Source organism: Zonotrichia leucophrys, chromosome 3 (genome assembly GCF_028769735.1).
Source record: "Zonotrichia leucophrys gambelii isolate GWCS_2022_RI chromosome 3, RI_Zleu_2.0, whole genome shotgun sequence".
Classification (NCBI taxonomy): Eukaryota; Metazoa; Chordata; class Aves; order Passeriformes; family Passerellidae; genus Zonotrichia; species Zonotrichia leucophrys.
Genome location: NC_088172.1, coordinates 35,898,134 through 35,920,306, shown reverse-complemented (window position 1 = coordinate 35,920,306; position 22,173 = coordinate 35,898,134). Strand labels below are relative to the sequence as shown.

General features: G+C 42.5%; 1 protein-coding gene across 2 annotated transcripts in view; it reads right to left on the bottom strand.

Annotated features, from left to right (window-relative positions):
- The window catches only part of FKBP1B (FKBP prolyl isomerase 1B), a 44,780-nt gene extending 23,032 nt beyond the window's left edge, over positions 1–21,748 (bottom strand). The window contains exons 1-2 of one of the 2 annotated variants that reach the window (XM_064707804.1): positions 21,597–21,748; positions 18,345–18,392 (exon numbers count right to left, since the gene is read on the bottom strand). In XM_064707804.1, the coding sequence (XP_064563874.1) occupies positions 18,345–18,392; positions 21,597–21,633 (85 nt within the window). In that variant the 5' untranslated portion in view covers positions 21,634–21,748. The remainder of the gene's footprint in view (positions 1–18,344; positions 18,393–21,596) is intronic. The other variant, XM_064707805.1, reaches the window with a different exon arrangement.
- Positions 21,749–22,173: the final 425 nt, after the last annotated feature.

Genomic DNA, 22,173 nt, shown 5'->3' with positions numbered 1-22,173 from the left:
GAGAGAGAGAGGTTGAACGTGCCACATCTCCTACACCTGTGACTCACACACACATACATAACAGAAGGCAGTCAACATCTTTTCAACATCTCTATTAAATAAACTAGTAAGTACTTAAAATTGCAAGCCAAATGGGAGCAATCTTCATTTAATATGGCCAGACCTGTCTCCATGAATCATAACATCAAAAAGTCCAGCAAAAGCTGAGAAACACGCAGCGCTTGCTGCAGAGCCACTCACACAATCTCCTTTAAACTGAAAATATACACAAAATGCAGTAGGTAGTAACCAGATTAAAAATGTCACCCTAATCAGAATAGCAGAATGTAATATCTGGTCTCATACACACTTTCTATGATATCAAAATGTTGGTTGAAAATACAAATTTCTCCCAACATCTCTGCAATGCTCACATCAACACACCCATGTCAGAAACAAAACACTAGTGACAAGTGGCACCGTTTTTATAATCACAGAATCAATTAAGATGGAAAAGACTTCTAAGATCATCAAGTCCAACCATTAACACTGCCAAGCATTTTTGCATGTAAACATGACATAAAGGGCAGATATTTGAAGATAATTAGGTGTCTAAAGATGTAGTAATCATACTGCAGGCATTTCAAATGCACCTGGGCATCAAACTCCTTTGATTTCAACACAGTTATTTTAGAAACTTTTCAACTCTGAATATTTTCTTACGTTTTCCCCAGACATTAAATGTAACTAGCACAAAGTTACAGTAATTACCATCACTTCAAAGCCCACACATCTCTTTTTAAAAGTTTAACTTCCTAAGTTGTGCAAAAACATCTATGACATTTAACACTTACAAAAACCCCAACTCTTAAAAGTGAGGAAATCGACAAGTCAGAACATTGCAAAGTTCATGATGTCCACACAGTAAAAAACATTTCTTTATATTATCCAGCATGAAGAACCTGCACTGCATCACAGCAGGCAGCCATAATTCTAATACTGAAATTTCATATTGTTCTTCTCAGCTTTGGTGTGTATTGGGTAGTGGAATATGGAATATATCAGTTGATGTGTGTGTTAATCAGACATTTATCACTATTCATGCTTGTATTTTGATGGAGTATTCATAAATACTAATTCTGAGTCAGCTTTGACCTGGCAATCCCCATGGAACAGCCTGACATCCTACTTGGCTGAACTTGCTCACAAGGCACATCCATCGTTTTAAACCTGAATGTATTTCTGCCCCTGTCAACCTTCTATCTCATTATCTCACTATTCACTCACAAAAGAAATGATGAATCATGAACACTGGGGTGCAGGGAACAAAATACACTCAATAAAATTAACCTCATTATGTCAGTTGTGAGTAGCACCATGGAAATCTCTGAGGGTTACTCCAACACAAGAAAAGAAGAATTGTGTTCTATTGAAAATAATGATGAACAGACACTTTGAGAAAAATCAGCAAAATCAGGGCTACAGGTGAACTTGCATTTGAGAAGTTTTGCTGTGTGACATTAACAGAGGAGAATTGTGACATCTTTCACAAAGCTTTTTTTGTGATTTGGTTTGATCGCTAGGTTTAGAAAATACACAAAGTAGGTAGAATTTATACTTAAACAGAACAAAACTGTTACAAAATCAAGTGAAAAATCTTACACCCAAACTACCCACAGGGTGAGGCTGTATTTTACCAACAGCAAGAGGCCATCTATGTTATTCCTTGTAATGCCAATGATGCAGACCCACATTGGGAAAGGCATTAAGGTGCTCAGTATCACCATGTACAGACTGCACCACTGCCACAAGCAATGCCCAGGAATGTGCAGGCAATCCCAGGATCCTGCTGTGTCCACCCAGCCCCACCCATGTATCAGTCCTCTCTGTGTAGTCAGACTGCTACAGATCATCCAGTGACCCCAGAATTTGCTCCCAAACCACCTCCAGTGTTAGCATGATTTAAAAATCAAGGTGAACTTCTATGCAAGGTACACAGGGTATTTCTAGGTGGGATAATTTTATTTTACAATCACTCTGTGGGGAATTTTTCCATGTTCTTTCTGGTGTGACTATTTTTCTTTTTCCCATACACGGATGTCTTTGAAGTATGCTTAAAGCCCAGCCAGTGAACACTGCTTGCCACCATTGGGTTTTCCTGTAACATGAGACAGTTCTGATGTGTGTGTGCCACAGAGAACCCCAAAACCACGTGCCCTGTGGGCAGGAACACACAGCAGAGTAAGAGTCAAAAAGCCCTGCTGCAAAACAGGGCAGAGCTGACAGGGGGCCAGGGCTTCAGATGGCCAATGGCCACTCCTGAGAACAGCTGCTACAGAAACTTGCTTTGCCTGTACTACATTGATAAGGCAGTGTTTTCCAGAAGAGTCAATCAAATGTTTTTAAAGAAGAACAAAGCAGTGGGATGTCAATTAAATGAGACGTGATGATTGCAAGGGGATTTATGCAAACAGTGTTTGTTACCCTGAGCAGCACAATGGCTTGTCAATCTTCCTGTGTGTTGCAGATTCCCTTGGAAAGGCTCACTTCTTGTAGGGGTTGCTGTTTCTGCTGGGCACATCTAGTACTTACCATTTTTTATAGAAAGAGCCATTGCAGCTGTCTGTTCCCAGCTTCAATCCCAGGTTTCTGCCCAGTAATCCCCACATCAAAGACATACCTTGAAGTCAGACATCCATCTGTTTCAATGCAGCTATTTTGGTTTTCATATACAATAAGCACTATCTAATAAAAATTGTATCAACCAAAGTGGTCTAAAAACATAATTAAGTCCTCTGACTAAGCATGGAAAATTACTTTGAAACATGATCTTACATTCTATAATTGACCAAGCATTTTTAAAATATCCCTTTAATACACTTCAATTACTTTCCTGAGAAGTGACCAGTTAAAGGATGTCCAGTCCAAGCCAATGATCAGCATGCAAATGGATGTAAATGGTTCCAGAGCTGTACCAGCTCATTCTTCACAGTAAGGAGTATCTTGTGCAAAGTGCTGACTGTCCCCTGGTGTCAGTGAATTCCACCCATGGGAGGGCACCCTTTTGGTGGTGCCAAGAATTAGGACAAGAGAGAAAAGGCAGAATCTGATGCACAGAAAGTTCCACCTGCACATGAAGAAGAGCTTCTTTCCTGTGCTGTGACTGAGCACTGGAACTGCCCAGAGGGCCTGTAGAGTCCCCCTCACTGGAGATACTCCAGAAATGTCTGACTGCAATTCTGCACCATGTGCTCTGAGATGACCCTGCTTGAGCACAAAGTTGAACCAGATGAGCCACTGCAGTCCCTTCCAGCCTGACCCATTCTGAGATTCACCTGACCATCACCCAGAAGCTGGAAAAGCAGGTAACAGTTTGATTGAAACCATCTTTTAGTTGTCATTCATTTATATACAGGAAAAGGTATCAAAGATCCAGACACACAAAAAATGAAATGCAAAAGAATAGTAACTGGCATGATGAAATCTAGGGAAGCAAATGAGTTCAAGTTCAAACATTGTTATGGGGGGAGTTGGACAAATTACCAGCCTAGCTCTAAGAAGCATGAATCTAGGAAGGATGTGAAGTCCCTGGGACTAATCTACACAAGGAAAACACCACTGAACAAGAATGCTACCAAAGCTTCCAAAATACATGACAAAACTGCTGATTAATGCACCTATACGCCAGAAGTGATCCTTGCAATTTCTTCTTCTGACTTCCTACTTTCATGGAAGCCGCAGGATTTTCACTAAATAATTCCTGTTTGAATTAGAATAGATTAGAAGATTTCTCAGGGAGATGAAGTGATTGCAATTATTGATTGGTGTTCATTTATAAATCAGAATTGCCAGTTCACATGTATTCCTTATTTTCAGGTGAACTTGCAAAATTTTACTTCCCAGCTATAATACCTTTATGTCTCTTGGTGTACTAACAAATCAATTCAATTGTCTTATCAATTTTTTATTCCCCATGCAAACCATCCCTTAACCCCTGCTGAATAAATTAGACATTTTTTATTCAGAAAGGTCTCCCAGTAGTTCTACCATCCTCATGTATCTTATCAGCATTGTGGACTACAGAAATGAGTGCACTGTTTTTGAAATACCTGTGTGAGATCTCTGGCTCCCCTCTCTTCTCCTCAGTGCTCCTGTTTATATATTCATGGATTGCAGCCAGCTTTTTGGCCAAAGAGCAGCTCAGAGCATGTGTTCAGTTGATAACAACCACAACTCCCCAAGTCTGTCTCAAAGTCACTGTTTCACATGACAAAGTGCTCCTAAAGTGCACAGGAGTCACTCTTTGCTCTTCCACCTTCAAGTTTGTAAAGAGTTTAATAGCAAATGAAACAAATTATTTACTGGTGACAATATTAACTAATGATTCCTCTTACTGTGATTCAATGACCTATGTGATGAGGACATTTATTTAGGATGTCTCTATTAATTTTTATCACCTTGATATCTTCCTCCACTGATAAAAACATCACAGTGGGGCTGACACCAGCCAATTTAAAGTCTACTGGAAAGCCCTCTACTGAATAAGCCAATTTTAGATCCACTGGCATGATTTTTTTCTATCTTTTTCTTATTCAGGGTGCCATGAATTCCTTGCAGACCATGATGGAAAACCTCATGATCCTCTGTAAACATTATCCAGCCATCCACACACCAACTCCTTGAGAGCCAGCTTGAAAAGATTTTCTGCCAATGACCCCAAAATTGCCTGTCAGTGTTCGAAAGGCATTTGGATGATGCCTTTAATAACACCCCATGATTTTTGGCCAGCTCTGAAGAGATCAGGCAGTTGGGTCAGATGATAGTTGTAGATCCCTTCCAACTGAAATAGTCTACTCCATTTCTATGACATCCTAAATCAGAATTTTGTCACTATTACTCAACAAAAACACAGATGAGAAAGACCAGCTGAACAAGGTACAACACAGCATAATACATTTCAGAGCTGTAATACTGACACAAAACAAGAGTCAGAATTTATTTTAAAATGTTTTGAACACTAAAAACCCACACTCAGTTGGACATGAACTTTTGAACATTATAATCTAAGATCTTTATACTATGGCATACATACACCCATATTAGAGATGCCTTCCTTGAATACATCTAAAAAAGAGGCAAACAAATTGTAAACATCCACCCTAATCCATCTTAAATGTATAAGTGTTGATCCTATATTTAAGCTAACACCATAATCTGTTGTATAAGATATGCATCACAGTTAAAAAAAATATGGTAAGCTGATTTTTTTTCCTAAGTTGTTTCCCCAGGTCTCTGGCAAACAGCAGGAGAAAAGCATCCATGGGTTGTGGCTTCTCCCCATAAAAATGTCCTAAATACCTTCTTCATATGAGGGGCCTGTCATCAAATCCATCCTCTCTCAGCTAGGCCAAAAGAAGCATTTCTAGATTACCAAATGCTGCTTCACAAGGAGCAGTAAAAGGAAGGTTCAGCAAAACCATTTTTTCACTTTTAAGTCAGCCATGAATCTTTTACAGGTGCAAAAGTATCCCCATCATCTTGTGCAGCATTGTCACTACTTCAGTGTAAGGTGGGTTCTTTAAATACTTCACCCTGGTAGTGCCTTTGACATTCAAGTTAATACCTTCATCAGGATCTAATGTAGTTCTGATGAATCCTGCTCAGTGACAGGTTTATACAGGTTATGCTCAGAAGTTACCCTGGCTGGTGATAATGATTCATTTTCTGATAAGAAGCTAATTATAAAGGCTTGAAATTTGCAAATGCTCAGCAGAAGGGCAAAGTACTTCCTTTAAAAGTCATGCACACTGTATTAGTAAATATATTTATAGCAAGAATTCTTTCCCCATGTAAAGACCCTTGTCTTCCTAGTCAAAATGCTCTCATTGTGCACCACAGTCTTAGACCTGAAAATTTAATGGTGTCCACCCACCACTAAATAACTGTACACCAAAAATGTTCTTTAGTACCAAGGTTCAAGAAGGAAATTTTTTGTCTTCTTTCTTGGGGGAAAAAAAGTCAAGCAAATTTATTCTGAGATCACTTCCATAAACAAATAACAGCAGCACTAGAGAGTCCTCATCACAGCAGTGTTATACACATGAACCATGCTAACCAGACCAATTTGTCCCAGCACATTATTGCAACGGAGAGATTGAGAGTTTGCTATGGGAGGGGCCCCAAACTGTTCACTACTGGGAAACTAGACAGGACAGAAAGGGGAGAAGGAAGCAGAAATAAATACTGCCTCTTGTTCCCACAGCCAAGTCTTCTTTACTCTTCACTACAACCACCCCAGTGCTTTGGCTCCCTACAGCACTGCCAAACTCCAGGCCTGCTGCAGTGCCAGATCACAAGTGGCTGCTGATCTTTCCATCACCCTGTACTTCCATCCTGTTCTCCTGATGTCCTTCACAACCACTTCTTCCCTCCTTCCTTTTCTTTCACATCATCTTTTCAGCCCAGTTCATAGTGCAGCCCGTGCAACATTTCTACACACAAGACAGAGTGATGCAGAGGCAGGAGGAAAAGAGCTGGGAATGTCCCTGCATCCCTTGTTTCAGCCCTGTCTAATCACACTGTGGCACCTTCAGTGACTGTGACAAGCAATTATGCTGCAGCAAAAAGAAATATTATCAAATCAGGGCTGCACTCATGTGTTCTTTTGGATGAGCTGAAAATCTCCACTGCTTCATCCTCTGAGGGAGCAATCGGAAAACAAATCTCAGCTTAATGTACTGCTAGAATGTGCTTAAGAAGCTGCAAAACAAATAACACTGAAAACTAACAAAAACTTGCCTGTGACTAAACAAATATACTAGAAAATTCTTCTAGAAGTCTATACAACTTGCTAAAGTATTGGAAAAAAAAAAACTAGAAGAAGAAAGGTGGTCCTGTGCATAGTAAGAGGCCAACAGGAGGGTTGGAAGTGCAAGGGCACACTGGGGACATTAATTTATCCACGGTGTGCCAGACAGTGTCCGGTTCCTCTTGGATGTCAGGCTTCTCAACATCAAAACCAGAGAACACTTTGCATTTGTCTGACTTTTATCAGCTGACACCCTCTTGGCCTGTATTGTACAGCAGTTTCTCAAGGGAAAAAGAAGAGCTAAGATAAGTATTGCCCTGGTGGCCCCTGCTCTTTCAACACAGCTACTTGTCCTCAAGACGTACAGAGGTGTCCAAAAGCTCAAGTGAATGTGGCGGGCACTGAAGACTGGGAGCTATTCTTATCTCACTGCCCTCTATAAACACAATGGCCAACCGTGTCTCCTACAGCCTCATACAGCTGTCAGCATCTAAATGCTTTGTAGCCTCCAAATGGGCCAGTCCTGCAGTGACAGGCTGAATAATAGAAAGATTACAGGTTGCGTAGCTCCATTACAGTATGGAGGTGCTTTGCAATCAGTCAATGTTTCTTTTCACACTCCTGCAGGGAAAAATCCCAGCCCAAGATTTTATTGCTCTTTTGCTGTAAGGCAAATAATTTCTCAGCCCTCCATCACCTCTGGCCCCCGTGTTTATAGCTCCACATTCTCTCAGGTCCAGGCTACTTTGTTTCCTATTGTTTTCCCAAATGCTTTAGAAACTTTTGAACATGAAGAGGAGCTCTGAATGTGCTACAATAGCAAGTCTTAGGAAAGCACTTCAGAAATGGTTCTGCAGTTTTAAGAAATCAATGTACTGCAAGCTTTAGTTACTTTATGAAACACAGTGAATCGTTACAATCAAGTCCCCTGTTCTTTACAGCAGGGAAGGACTGAGCCCTTATTCTGTTTACAATGCTTACATAACCAATCAAATCTAGACTGGTTAGAGAAAGAGAAAACCTAATAAAAACTACAGTATATAGTGGGTTACCACCATTTATCTTAATTTAAATAGTTTGTTCTCAAAAGATAAACACTTTTTTGAGGTCTGGGAAAAAAATAAACAGCTCTTCTACAGAGCTGGTATGCCCTATGTATAATAAATATAGGTGGGTAATGCAATAGATAAGTGGGAAGGTAAATATAGTAGTTAAGGAATTTAAAAGCCCATGAATTTTTAGCCTTAACTTTTCTAGAGGCTCACTTTGTGCCCTGGACACAGCACTTCTCTTCTGAATGTCCCTGTCTTTTAAAGGGGAGTAAACAAAAAAAGGTCTTCCTTTTCCAAAGCAATTTATGAATGAAGTGAGTAGCTCTGTGATCAGATTCAGTTTTCTAAGCTGTCCACAGGGGACTACTGATGGCAGTTCTTCATGACTGTATCAACTCCGAATTTGCATTTGACTCATACACATTTAAAACTCCCACACTCTCAGCCAGGGATTGCAAAAATGAGATACTGAAAATGAGATGAGCTTTATAGTTGGTTTCACAAAGAACAAGTCTTATTGGCACAGGTAAGGATCATTTTGTAATGAGGAATTTCCACCTTGTTCCAATGACTTTTGGACATCTCTTCCTACAGTTAGAGGCTCTGGAAGTCCTCAGTGTTCAGACATAAAAGGTCAGGAGTCTTGAGTTCCAGGCAGGAAAAGGTAGGACATGGCAAAACCGGCACAGTCAGATGACAGCCCTCAGCTGGGCTCTGCAGGAGCACTGCCCACTGACTCAGCAAGCATCTGAACCCATCCCTGCTATTTATTTGACTGAAGATGAGGTGCAAATGATGGCAGAAGAAATCCAAAGGGCAGAATAAACTGAAAGCTATCAATGGGGCTGTCTGTGTTCTCCCAAATCTCCCCTGACAGAGTGGGATGGACATGGCCATGGTTTTCCAGAGCTGTTGCCAGCTGGCCACTGAGAGACACAAGGGTGTGGGGAGCTGTCACCCAGGCAGAGTGACAGAGGAGCAGCTCCTGCTCTCATCACTGGACAGACACTGCCAGAGAGTGACCTCAAGCACAAGCCAAGGTCAGGTGTTTCAGCATGACACTGCAGAAAAGCATTCATCTCTGTGAATGGCCTATGGAGCCCTACAGAGAAGGATCTGGAGGCACTGGTGGATGAACTGCTGGACATGACCTGTTAATGTGTGCTTTTAGCCCAGAAACCAAACACCCCTGAGCTGCATCAGAAGCTTTTTTGGCTTTTTCACCAAAATTGCAGCTTTTACAAATAAGATAATTTATTTCAGTTCTTCAGGCTGAAAATTGTACCTTCCAGTCCGAAAATGGCAACATTTGACTATGATGCCTCAGGAACTTGTCCACTGTGGGACTCACCTTCTGTTTTCTTTTATGTACTCTAGATATGGCTGCATTTCACTTCCAAAAGTATGATGTGCTCCTGTCTTCTTAAAAATCCCTGCCTGTGGTAAAACCAGAAATTTATCCATAGAAGAGAACAAAAATGTAAATTCCCATAAAACTGCAATCCCTATATAGTATTTTAGTGTAATTTCCAAACAACTACATGTTTGGTTTCTGTTTGGGTTGGTTTTGTTCTAAGACAGCATAAAAAATTTCAACACAAAGCTGCTACTTTCAAAGTTGCAACAGCAGCAACTTCAACAGGTTAGGAAGTAACAAAAAATATATTCACTTCTGTCATTAAAAACTAGATAATGCCAATGTATCTGGGAGTGTCTTTTTTTTGTAGCAATCACCAACTGGAAAATTAACTACTCAGGCGTTAGGTCTCTTCTGCTGTCCAGCAGGAAACCACCTTCAAAAACCAAGTTTTCCACTTGCAACTGAGAAAAATAGTAAGAGAAGATAATCTTGCTAAATCAAGGTTGTCACTTCATTAAATGTGCAAAGAGAAGTGAATTAGAACAGGAAGAGACAACTAAGAACCAAATAACTATGCAGGATTAAATGGAAAAGATCTGGAAGGAGTAACCACACTTGGGATATCATAAAATGAGACAGAGGGAAATCAGCAAATCAAATGTACCTCACAATCACTGCTGTTACCCTGAGTTTCAGAAGTCCCAGGGTGTTGGATGGGAGAGAAAGGACTACACTGCCTAAGTACGTGGACCAGCCTTGGCTACAAAGATGCTCTGGCTCTGCCTGATGATGCCACAGCTACAACATTCAAGATCCCTCATGCTGAGTGATGTGCAAGGGAGTACAAGCTTCTGCAGCCAGCAGTCTTGTGGGGGAAAAAAAAAAATTAAGGAAGATTTACAGTGCCCTTGAGTAAGTAAAGCTAAATAATATGTCTCAACTGAGAGATGTTGCTTTCAATAAAAAGCCCCCCCAGCCCCTGGCCCTGGTTCAGCAAGACTCAGCAGAACTCCTGCCAACACCAAGCTGCTGCTGCTGCTTCCTGCGGCAGAGCCGCATCCTCCGAGGCCGCCTGCTCCACTCTTCCCAGAGCCAAAACGGGGACCATGTGAGCTCCTTGGCAGTGCCCTCCCCAGGGATCTCCCACACACATCCCTGCAGCACTTGGACCAACACAGAGTGCTGGAAGGCTGCAGAGATCTCTGGCTGCGCAGCATGTGCTCAGGTAATGCCCTGGGATGTGGGGTGTTACACACAGCCCCGCCATGGATCCACTGCGCAGGGATGACACCACGTGCTGAACAACTGAGAAAATCTGCCCCCTTCCACACTCCCTGCCCAGCTGAGCTGCCTGACCTAGGAACAGTATTAAGCTCTTTATCTAATCAATAGAAAGAGAGGCATGTCCACAATCTAACTGTTTAGGTAACCCAAGGTAACTAAGCTCTCAATTTAGACTTCTTAATTAGGTAAATACGGTGATGTCAGTTCTATTTTGTCAATAAAGGGAGACAAGCCTATCACTGGTGTCAGCTGATAAGAGCTTCTCTTTGGCTGATGTAGGATCATTTGTACATTTTACACTAACACACACTATTCCTTGCACAGTTTTTTCAACAACTCTTTGATTTTTGGCTGCATAAATTACTAGAAAATGATGTCATTCTTGTAAGGACATGGAATTCTGATGATCAAGAATTGATGTAAATCTTTCAGGTCTAAGTCCAAAAATACAGGTATGAGCTGTAAGCAGGGCACACTGGAATCACTCAAAATAAGAGGAAAGAGGTTCCAGAAAAAAATACCTTGTTTGAAACAGCAATCTAATTTTCTAAAAGATGGCACTTATCTGGATCAGCTCTGAGCTTTTAAAAACTTGATGAACAGAGGCTATTAGTTCTCTGGTACTTTAGGTAATCTGCTTTGTGAACCTTTTTTTTAAATATCTCAAAATTCACTTCCTCAAGCCTTTTGTGAGGCAGGAGTAGGAAGTTTAATTATTCACTAGCAGTTTCATTTCTGTGCACAATGGGAAGAGAGCATGATGCTACAATCCCACCATGAAAGGAAATCCTGTAAAGGTGAGCAAGTGCTCCAAAATCGAAGGTAGCAGTCAACAAATCACTCAGCACATCTCATGCTGACAGAGAAGTCCCTGTCAGGGGAGAAAGTGCCAGTGTATACTATCTTGAAGAAATCTATTTATAATCCTCTTTACTCTGCAAGAATTGAACTCCTCCTGTCTTCTTCCCAAATGAATACAAGACAGTGGTCATGGGCAATCCTGGACCCATCCCTTTCTTTGCTCAAAGCCCATCAGCAGCAGTCCAAACAACACCTCAGTACCATGGGGAGCACCCTTAAGGGGAGAAACTTCCAATTCTTAGTCAAACCAAGGCTTCACAGCTGAGGTTGCCAGTAAGAACCTAGTTGAAATAGTTCAAGGTCCTTTTCTGATTCACCAATCCACATTAAATAACATCTAACACAACAAGTGATTCCAGTGAAACCAATGGGCACCATACATAGCAACACAGCAAAGGAGGAGCAACTGGGAAATTTGAGTTTATTACACTGATCCTTTTCCATCAGGCAACAATCTGGTGTGTTCAGTTTAAACTCATTCACTCTGCCACTGAAGCTGCTACTTTTTCCCTTATAAATCTCTGAACCTTTTTATTCATCAAATCACTTTTTCCCATCAATAGCCTCTTACAGTGAGTCCCACTGTACTTTCGAACATTAATTGCATGACAATTTTGAGAGGCACAGTCCCTTTTCCCATCAAATTTACAAAATGAAAGAGAACTAATATACCTGACATCAGTCACTAAGCTGGCAGCAAAATGTGTAGGAGAAATCTCTTCTGCTCACACTTTTGCTTCTGGACTCTGACCACTATTATGACTATCAGGCCAAAGTCACTGCTAAAATACTTCCAGGGATAACTAATCTATAATTAAATAAGCAGAGATGAGAATTTTTATCTCTTTACTGACAGAGTTTAAGACTTGCAGATTGTTTCTAAGGGGCAGCAAAAGACCAAATTCCTCAGGGAGGGCTAAAACTACTTTTTATGATCTACCAAAGAAAAAAGATGTTTCTAAGTGCTCAGTTGCCACCAAGATCTCCACAGAAGTAAAAGGCCTTCATACTTTTAAACCAGGGCACTAAATAATAAAAAAAAAAAACACAAAAAATTGGCAGTCTCCAAAAGATGGACAGACATCACACTCCTCTGGTATATTGTAACTTGGGAATATGCTCGATTAAAGAATTAAATTCCTTCTAGGTAAGCAAGATTTAGCTGGCTTTAAATCAAGGTTCAATTATAATGTCTGTTACAATACAATCCTTATTAATGATAATTCTAATTGCAGTGTTCACTATCCTCTTCCAAACCCAGCTAGACAGCCTCCTGGAGACAAAGAATTTTGATTAAATGCCTTACTTAGTTCAATTTTCCTCTCAGCTACACATGCAGAGCTCCAACCTGAAGTAGCACAGATGTTTCTGAAAGTGGGGCCAGAGAAATAACATCCTCCTGTACTCACCTGGCACAAATGCTTGCACGAGGCTGATGTTCATCCAGTCATGCTCATAAGACAAATGACACTGTAAAGTTACTTTGAATTTACCTCAGTCTTTTTGGGAGTATGTCACTATAGACAAATCTCTGGCTATTACTATGTACACTTAAGGCTGAGTTGATTTTGATCCAAGAAAAACAGGCAGATCTTTTTGGCAAGGATTATTTCAAGGGAATTGCATTACATTTCTATTGTGTTAAATGGAAAATAGTGTTTTTAATCATGATAAATCAAGCATATTCTATGAATTACTGTTCATCTATATCTATGCAGTATGCTTTTGTTATATAAAGAGCTTTCAAATTCACAGACATAACCATAATTCTCAACACTACACCACTGCCAAAGCTAAAGAAACAATATAAAGTAATTCTGGCAATATATGGGAAAAGAAGATGATACAAATTTGTCCTCAGACCACTAGGAAAAGAACAATTAATCATTTGTTCTGCTTTAAATAAAGGCCTGCTTCCTAAACCAGAATGAATTTGTACAGCTCAGCTGCAGTAAATGGAATAGTATTCATTTATTTCAATGTGGAATTCCACTTCACGCATTAAAACAATAATAAAAAAGCAATTTCTCAGTATATAAACATTGAAGTGGAGAGAAGGGTGCTGGGCTCTTCTCCCTGTGACCCAGGACATGTGGGAATGGTTCCAAGCTGCTCCAGGGGAGGTTTAGACTGGACATTAGGCAGCATTTCTTCACTGAGTGGGGGGCCCACCACCAGAGAAGTGGTTGATCCCCCAAATCAGTCAGTGTATAAAGGATTTGGACAGTGACCTTCACAACATACTTTAACTTTTGGTCACCTCTGATGTTGTCAGGCAGTTGGAAGAGATTATCATTTTAGGTCCCTTCCAACTGAAGTATTCTACTCTCTTGGAAATCTATTTAGTGCAATTTTGGGGCAATAATCCTACCTAAAAAGTCTATGAAAAATCTTCTGAGAGAAGTCCAGGTTAATAAATAATTAATGATTTACTGTGGCTTTACAGTCTCACTCAAATAAATCAGTTCCAGCACACTAGAAACACTGGCTATCATCAGTTCCTTAAAATCAGAGTATTATAATCAGAGGAGAAAGATTAAGAGGTTAAGAATTTAGCTCTGCCACAAGCTACATGGGACAGCACAAGAGAATGTCAACTCTGAATAACTTGGGAAAAAAAGCTGCCCTCTCATTATCATGAGGAGATTTAGATTCAGAACACACAAAGCTGATGTGAAGGCACATCATCATCCAGCAGGAGGGCAGGGAATGGGATTCAGCTTCCTGGAGGACAGGTTTTACCTCACAGTCTCCAGACAAAACATATCCCTCCTCAGTGAAGGTTCTGTTGAGGGGCATTTCTAACTGAAAGTCACATTTTGTATCATGTTCATAAATCTTTGAAAATTCTACACTGCTAATTCCCATTGCCAGAGTCAACAAATTTAAATCATAGGAATCAAAACTGCAGAAAATGCCTAAATGCCTTTTATGCACTCCAGGACTAATTAGTTTGCTTGTACTACTGTCGGTGGTCCAATGTAACCTGAAGACCCAACCAAGATTATGTCACCATTACAGCAGGCATGAAGAAGGAGGCAGTTCATATCTCAAACTGCCTGCAATCTCTCTACAGGAGGCAGACAAAGTACAACTATCAGTTTGCAGATGGAAAACAGAAGGAGTAAGCAGATTGCCAAAGGCTTTGAGAAGCTTGCTCCAGGAAATCTGTGACAAAAAACATGACATAAACCAGTGCTGCTGCAAGTGCATTTCAGTGCCAGTGCTCTGCCTTATCTATTAATCCTGTTACAGTAATATTGTGCAGGTAACTTTTGAGACTCAACAGGGATGCTGGATGCTAAGAAGAAATTATCATATTTGTTATATTTGTTAATAAAAATCAGAATACAGGAACCTGACGACATTTTTCCATCGTACACGAAGACTGGGACTTGGTTTCATGTTCCATCACAGTCCCCCTATGTAATGTTTTATAATTAACTGGACATCTACTTGTGTACTTAAATCAGGCTGTGCAAAGCTGAAAAATTAGCAGGTGATTTACAGGACCAAAGTTAGGCACTAAGGCATCTTATGAAGGGGCAATTAGGTACTTCTGAAGGGTAATCCAAAAATCCTGCTCTAATTGTAAAGCCGCAGGCAATTACTCCTAAAGGGGAAAAAAAATTTAAAAACAATCTCCTTAAATGAAGAGGTCCTTTCTCAATTGCTCCCTAGTGAGGTTGCACCTTCACTCCTGCTGCCACTGGAACTTAGGTCTGTTCCTTCAGGCACCACCATGCTTTTGGGAATCACACCACACTGTACCCTGAGATTCTGTATCCAGTTGAGCAAGGAGAGAATCAGGAAAAGCTGCCACATGTAACAGCCTAATAGCTGGAGTGCTGACAGCTGAAGTGTAAAACTCAATCACAGTTCTCCTTCATCTTGAGGAGATTCCAGTTCTCACTTCCCACTCCTCCAGAACATGCAGGGTTGTCAGACTAGAAACTACCCTGCTGAATCTCTACCTTGGTGATGAAGCATAAAATCCTGGAGGACAAGCAGACAGAGCTCTAAAGCTTTGCCAAACACCTGGAGTCCCAGCCTTTGGTCCTCTCTTGACTTTTCCTGCATAAACCACCAGGACAAGTCATACAGACAGCTTACTCCTAAAAAATGGAAGTTGCTGTGGGCCTTTTACTCCTGTCCTCACTCTCTGCCATCACTCTTCATCACATGGTAAATGCATGCCTATGAAAGCAAAGGCAAGAGGGGAAATAAGACACTACAGAGCCTCAAAGATTCATAACTTGCTCTGGCAGAAGAGAACCCATTTTAGCCTCTCCTCTCCTTTTGAGACAGGAATAATTAGTGGGCAGGCAAGGTTTTTTCTGTGCAAGCACAAAAAAACAGGACCCACCACGCTTGTGCTGAGGAGCTGTATCACCACAGCGTGTGTTGGTGTGAGAGCAGATGGGCCACTACAAGGAGTTATATGGCCTGCCCAGCTGGCACCACCACATGGGAAAATCTTAGGATTAACAAAAAAGGTATTGAATTAATCCCCAAAGACATGGATTGTACTACAACTCCTTCCATTTCCCTGCATGAGTGTCTGCAACAAATACTCACCCTCTTGCCTGCTCCTTTCCTTGCCCATGGCTCCTGCACTCTTCACTGCTAGGTGTCCCAAGCTAGACTGAAGGGAGTGGGAAATTTCAGCTTTCTTCTCCCCCGGAATGTAATGGTTGCAGTTCAGGCTGTGGCAGGCAGAGTTATAACCCTCTACTATTGCAAGAGCCAGCTGGGGATAGGTTTGCCATGCCTGAAACAACTGTTATTCAGCTATTCACACCAAATGGGCTCCCACAGGCCGTGGTTTTGGCTCTCTGCTCTGCTTGGTCCTGGATTCAGAGCTGTGCTCCAAGCACTCCTTGAGGTCAGGCTTTTTTGGGGATGCAAACAATCTCTGGATCCTGATGGAGTCACTCAGTGCACGGTTCACCCACCTCCCATAACACAGCACCTCCTCACAGGTATCTGTGCCCAGCTCCAGAGTGCCACATCAGCTGGATATGGAGAACATTAGAGAGTTATACATGCTATGCAGTACTAAGTAGCTCTGAAAAGCAACATTTCTGGATTATTTCTGGATCATTTCTGGATCTAAGTGTCTTAGTTTTTCCTAGCTCCCATTTTAGGTGCCAAGGCAGAGGTTCTGCATTTCTCTGCAGACTTCTCTCTAACTTAGCTATGCAACTCCTAAAGCAGGACTCAGAGGAGTGTGGTGAGGATAAGTATATTGAATAAATAAGACAGAGATCATTCCAAGATAATTACCAGGCACATCCAGAATCTCATCAGTATAAAAAGAAACTGTACTGGATCTAGATAAAACTGTTTTAAACTAAAACTCAACACCTACATGTCATCTTATCCACATGCTTTATAGATCACTGGAAGGAAACACTTTATCCACTAACCATGGGCTCAACTTAAAAACATCATCACCAAAGACTGCTGGCAGCAGCAGTGGAACTGAGGTGATGAGCTACCCTGATATCTCTGGGAGGCAAGAGAGGTTGCATAGCACCAGCAGCAAGGTATATGGAAAAAGCACGGTGTACACTAGAGATTGATTTAATGAGTTTTTATAAAGTCTTTTATGTCAAAGCCAGCTTACAACAGCCTCATCTAAGACTCTACCTAATATCAATAGCAGTATGCAGCATCTTGTTATCTTTTCACATTTCACCATTCACACTCTCTGAAGTTATCCAGAAAAAATGTGCTTTGTGGGAGCCACCAGGCTCAATTTTTTTGCCTATTTCAGTTCTGACATTTAAATTTATCTTGAACTAACTAGGGGTGGGAGGTGACAATTTTATTTCATAAAACCTTTTGAAGTTTGGACAGGAAGAGAAACATCTTTAAGCATCTTCACAAAAATAATTTCAAAACATCTATTTTCATATCTAAGCTACAGAGAAATGCCTGTAAGAGCTGAGACTGGAATGGGAGACCTATGTCTTTAACATCTTCTAATTCAAACTAGAAATCCTCATTACATCAAAATACTTTGAATATATAAATGTATATATGGGAGCTTAAACCCAGACAACCTCCACACCAAGCCAGTGCACTAACTCCCACACAACTTTCTGAATGGTGGTATTATTGAAATTATATAAAAGGTTTATTGAAAATACAAACAGGTTTATTTCATTAGTCATGTCTATTGGAAAATGTTCCCATTTTGCCCCAGTTGTAAGAATCAAATACAAAGCTGAAGGAAAGCAACAGTTACCAGAGAGAACTTTCCTATCCTCCTGAACCCTAGAGGAAAACATTACCTCATTATCTAGGCCCAGATCAGAAGCTTCAATCCCTACATAACCTGCATGTTAGCTTCTTAAGGAAAATATCTCATAAAATGGCAGCTGCTGAAGTGAACTGGCCAGGTGGAGACTCGGACTGCAGAGATTTTTGCATCCCTTTGACAATTTACATAACTACACACAAAGCATAACACCATAAACTGATTTAAAGAACATTTTCTTCTTCAGCATAAGCAGCTCCATTAACCAGCTCACTACTTAAGATTAACACAAGTCCATAAAGCAGGTGTTTAAACAGACCTGGTATTGATCTCTTCAATCTGGAATGAATTTTACTGCCAATACATGGACACATGCTTTTAAGATATATACAATTATTAATTGTCTGTGTCAAGACAAGAGGCTGTAAAAATATGGACCCAGCATTTTGACTGTTTCATGCTCAATTTCATTAGCTAATAAAATGGCTTAATGAATCAGGTCTGCAGCTTCTTCTGCAAAGCTCCCACCATTGAACGCTAGCCATGGCAAATGTGCCAGCAGGCACATCTACCTGCTGTAGCCTGAACAGATCAGCTAGAAGCAAAACAAGCAGGAAACCCACCCAAACATTATACAAAGGATTATGAGTGGTAGAACACAACAAAAAATACAACAGACATCAGAAATGGGAAATCACTCTTGATGTGAAGCAGAACATTCAGAACATGCCTTACCTGTGTAGTGCACCACACACGTCTGACCCTTCTTTGGAAATGTCCGTCCTGTCAAAATTATAAAAGGTTAATCTTTTCTTTTCTCTGATTGACCTGGCTAGGCAAGTTTATCTTTTAAGACGAAATTGCTGAATTGAGAACTGGCATTAGCCATTTGGTTACATCAGGATACCTGAGACATCCACATGACAGCTGTAGGTGTAAGTAGCTCCTCATACAACTTGAAGCACAAGTCTTACAAGGAGTGCCTGAGGGAGCTGGGGGTGTTTGGCCTGGAGAAAAGGAGGCTCAGGGGGGACCTTATTGCTCTCTACAAATCCCTGACAGGAGGTTGTAGTGAAGTGGGGATCAGCCTCTTCTCCCAGACAAGTGGAGGGTAAAAGTGAGGGGAAATGGCCTCAAGTTGCACTGGGTTAGGTTTAGATTGGATATTGGGAAACATGTCTTCACAGAAAAGGTTGTAAAGCATTGGCTTGTAAAACACTGACTGCCCAGGCAAGTGGAGGAGTACAACGCTTTCCAGTGTTGAGAAAACACATGCATATGGCATCTGAAGACATGGTTTAATGGTGAACATGGTGGTGGTGCTAGGTTGATGGTTGGACTTGCTGATCTTGGAAGTCTCTTCCAACCTTAACAACTCCATGATTCTGTGACTATGTGTTACCAAATCACTAATATGCAAGACAGGAATGGGATGGTTTAGGGTAAAAGGTCCCAGTTTGGCTGCTGTTTAGCTCTTAGATAACTCTCCCTATATATGTGTGCATTACATATGCATTTACATCCTGTAAGTGCAAAAGGACAGTCAAAACTTCATGGATTACAACTTTAAATATTCTCAGAATGTTTTCGCTATCATTTTTCAAATAAAGTCTCAGCCTGACATTGTGAGAAAATCCATTTGTATTCACATGTCTAATGCCTTCCACTCAAGAAAGACAGCTCTGTGAGGGCATCTTTAATTAGCAGGGATGGGTTTTACAGAAATTTTCACAGACAAAAGCAGTTTAATTTTGTAACATCAGGCAACAGTAAAGCAGTAGTACACTGAGTTCTCTTAAAAGCCTGGTAGCTCCTCCTAAAATGTTCATACTGAAAGGAAAAAAAGCTTACATTATTAGCTTGACAGAAAATGAAGTTACCATTTCCATTTTACCTGTTCTAGGTACTGCTAAAGGTACTGAAAGCTAAGGGATGACTCTCAAGACTCAATTAGGTGTCAATGGTGTATTAAAGATGCTAACCATGATTTCTCAAGGTTGGCCAGGGGAGTGCCCAGGTTCAGAAGAAATTAAAAGTATCAATGAGGTAATTTATTAAGGAACATCCTAAGAAAGCTAAATACTGGGGATGAAGTTAGGTTGCCCACAAAAGCTGTGGATGCCCCATCCCTGGAAATGTTCAACATCAGGCTTGATGGGGCTTGGAGCAACCTGGTCTAGTGGAACGTGTTTCTCCCCCTGGCAGGGGGGCTGGAACAAGATGATCTCTAAGGTCCCTTCCAACCAAACCATTCTATGATTCTATGAAACAGAATTTCTTAGTTGGCTTTCTGGCTCTTTGGTCAGAATTAACATGACGACAAGCTCTGCATTACAGGGCACCTCACAGGGTATAAACCAGCAGGTCACACACAAGCTATGGCCTTGGGGCTCATGTGCCAAAAACACATGAGCAGTACATGGCAGAGAGCAGACTAACACGATGAACCAAGATTTACAACACAAAAATTGAGAAAGTGGTGCTTCCAAGCGCCACCTGAACAGCCTTGCTCACTGGCTTGGCTGGCTGGAATATCCCTAGCTGCACCTTGCCCAAAATGCAGTACACTAGGTATCTGGTAAGGTCATCATGGTATGCTAAAGGGGGAGTCATCTCTTTTAAATTCACAGCCATCTAAACCACAGGCAACTATCGTATGCCAGTCTCCTGGGCTTCCTCTATTGACAGCAAAGAATTAGCAGTGCTTTGAGAGAAAGCCAGCCTATCCAGAGAAAGGCAAGACAAATTATTCTCTGGAGATGGCCACAGAGAAAACTCAGAAGACTGCTTTAGAGTAGCTAGCTAACCTGAGAAAAGTTATGTGAGATGAACCCTACCTCCAGTAAAACAGGTATTATTAAAATGATCCACTAATATACAGAGATCTGGGAAAAGCAGTTTCAGACCTTATGGACACACACTCTGCTGTGTGAGTTTACCACCAGCAAAGCCAATGAAGATACATAATTTCACATCAAAACCAAATTAAAAGCAGAGATGCACAAGACCACCGACTCACTGTGGCTTTAGACAGTGTTTAAAGTCAGCTGATTTTGATTAAGACTTGCAACCAAGAGATCTAATCCATATAACCTTATTTGGAATCACATATTACTTACAATGACAGCCTTGATCTATTTAATAGATAGAAAGTACTACTGTGAGATAGTTCCACCCTCCTTCCTACTCCCAACTCAGCACCATTACTTATGTGGGTATAAGTATTCTTTTTTTACATCTCTGCAACCAAGAGAAGAATTCGATCTCTAGAGCTAAACAGCACAGAGGGAGAAGCCAATTTAAAAGCATATACAAAGAAAGGAAATATACTGGGCCAAGAAACTTAATCTGCAATCAACTTGAACGAATTATTTGTGATTGTATATCAGCCAACGATGAATATGATGTAGCTATTATATAGCTACATACGTATGCTAGAAATTACATTCTCTTAAAAAAAACCAAAACAAAACAAAAAAACAAAACACAAACACCTTACGGAATTATAATGCCAACGAACAGCAGAACACTGCGAATTGGCTCTCGAAAGGCAAGCGTGCGCCAAGGAGAGGCGACTGCCACCCGGGCTGCACATCAGCCCTCGCCAGCATCCCACGCTGGACCGGGAGGCGGCGGTGCCTCGCCGGGGGATGCTGGCACGAACGGGCGGCAGCCCCGGCGAGGCCGGGCTCGCCACCGGGGAAAGTTTGGGCTCCCCGCCGGGCGCCGACCCCGGGCTCCGCGCTCGGGCCGCGCAGCTGTCAGCGGATGCCACAGAAACCCCGGTCCCCGCCGCCGCCGCGACCCCGGGCGGCCGCTGGCCGCGCTCCGGCTCTCCCCACGGGGTTCGTGCCCGCGGAGCTGCGGGGGCGGCCGTGCCTCCCTCCGCCCCGCCGCCTTCCCGCTCTGCCGCCGGCGGCTCCCCGCTCCCGGAGCCCCCGGTGCCCGGCCCCGCGCCGCAGGGCTGCTCCCCGCACGGCCTCGTACCGTCTCCCGGAGAGATGGTCTCGATCTCCACCCCCATGGCGGCACCGGCGCGACTCAGCCCCGCTCGGCGGCGCGGCCGGACCCCCAGTGCGGGCAGTGCCCCTGGGCAGGGCCGCCCTGCTGCCCGTCAGCGCCCGCAGCCAATGCGGGGCAGGGGCGGGGAGCACGGGCAGGGGAGGGGAGGGGTCCGCCCGCCCCGCTCCGAGCGCCCGGGGGCCGCGGGGACCAGGGGAGCCTTGCGGAGGGGGTGTCCCCCGCCGGCATCGCTCCCGCAGCCGCGGCCGTGCGGGGCATGCTGCTGCCATCCCCCGGGCAGGGCTCGCTGTAGCGGGTGCCCGGCGGAGCGCTCCTGCGGGGGTCTCGCCGGCCTTTGCCCCCCGTGTGCCCGTGCGGAGCCCGAGCGGCGGAGGGCTCGGGGCGTGTGCGGGAGCGAGGGTACCGGGGGTGATGCTGCAGGCGCGCCGGGCACACATGGAAACCAAGCGCCGCGCTTCAGACTGTCCAGACAGCAGGACGCGGCTGAGTGCGAGCGGAGGGTCGGCATTTCCCGTCACAAAGAGCCATGGAGGAAGGTATC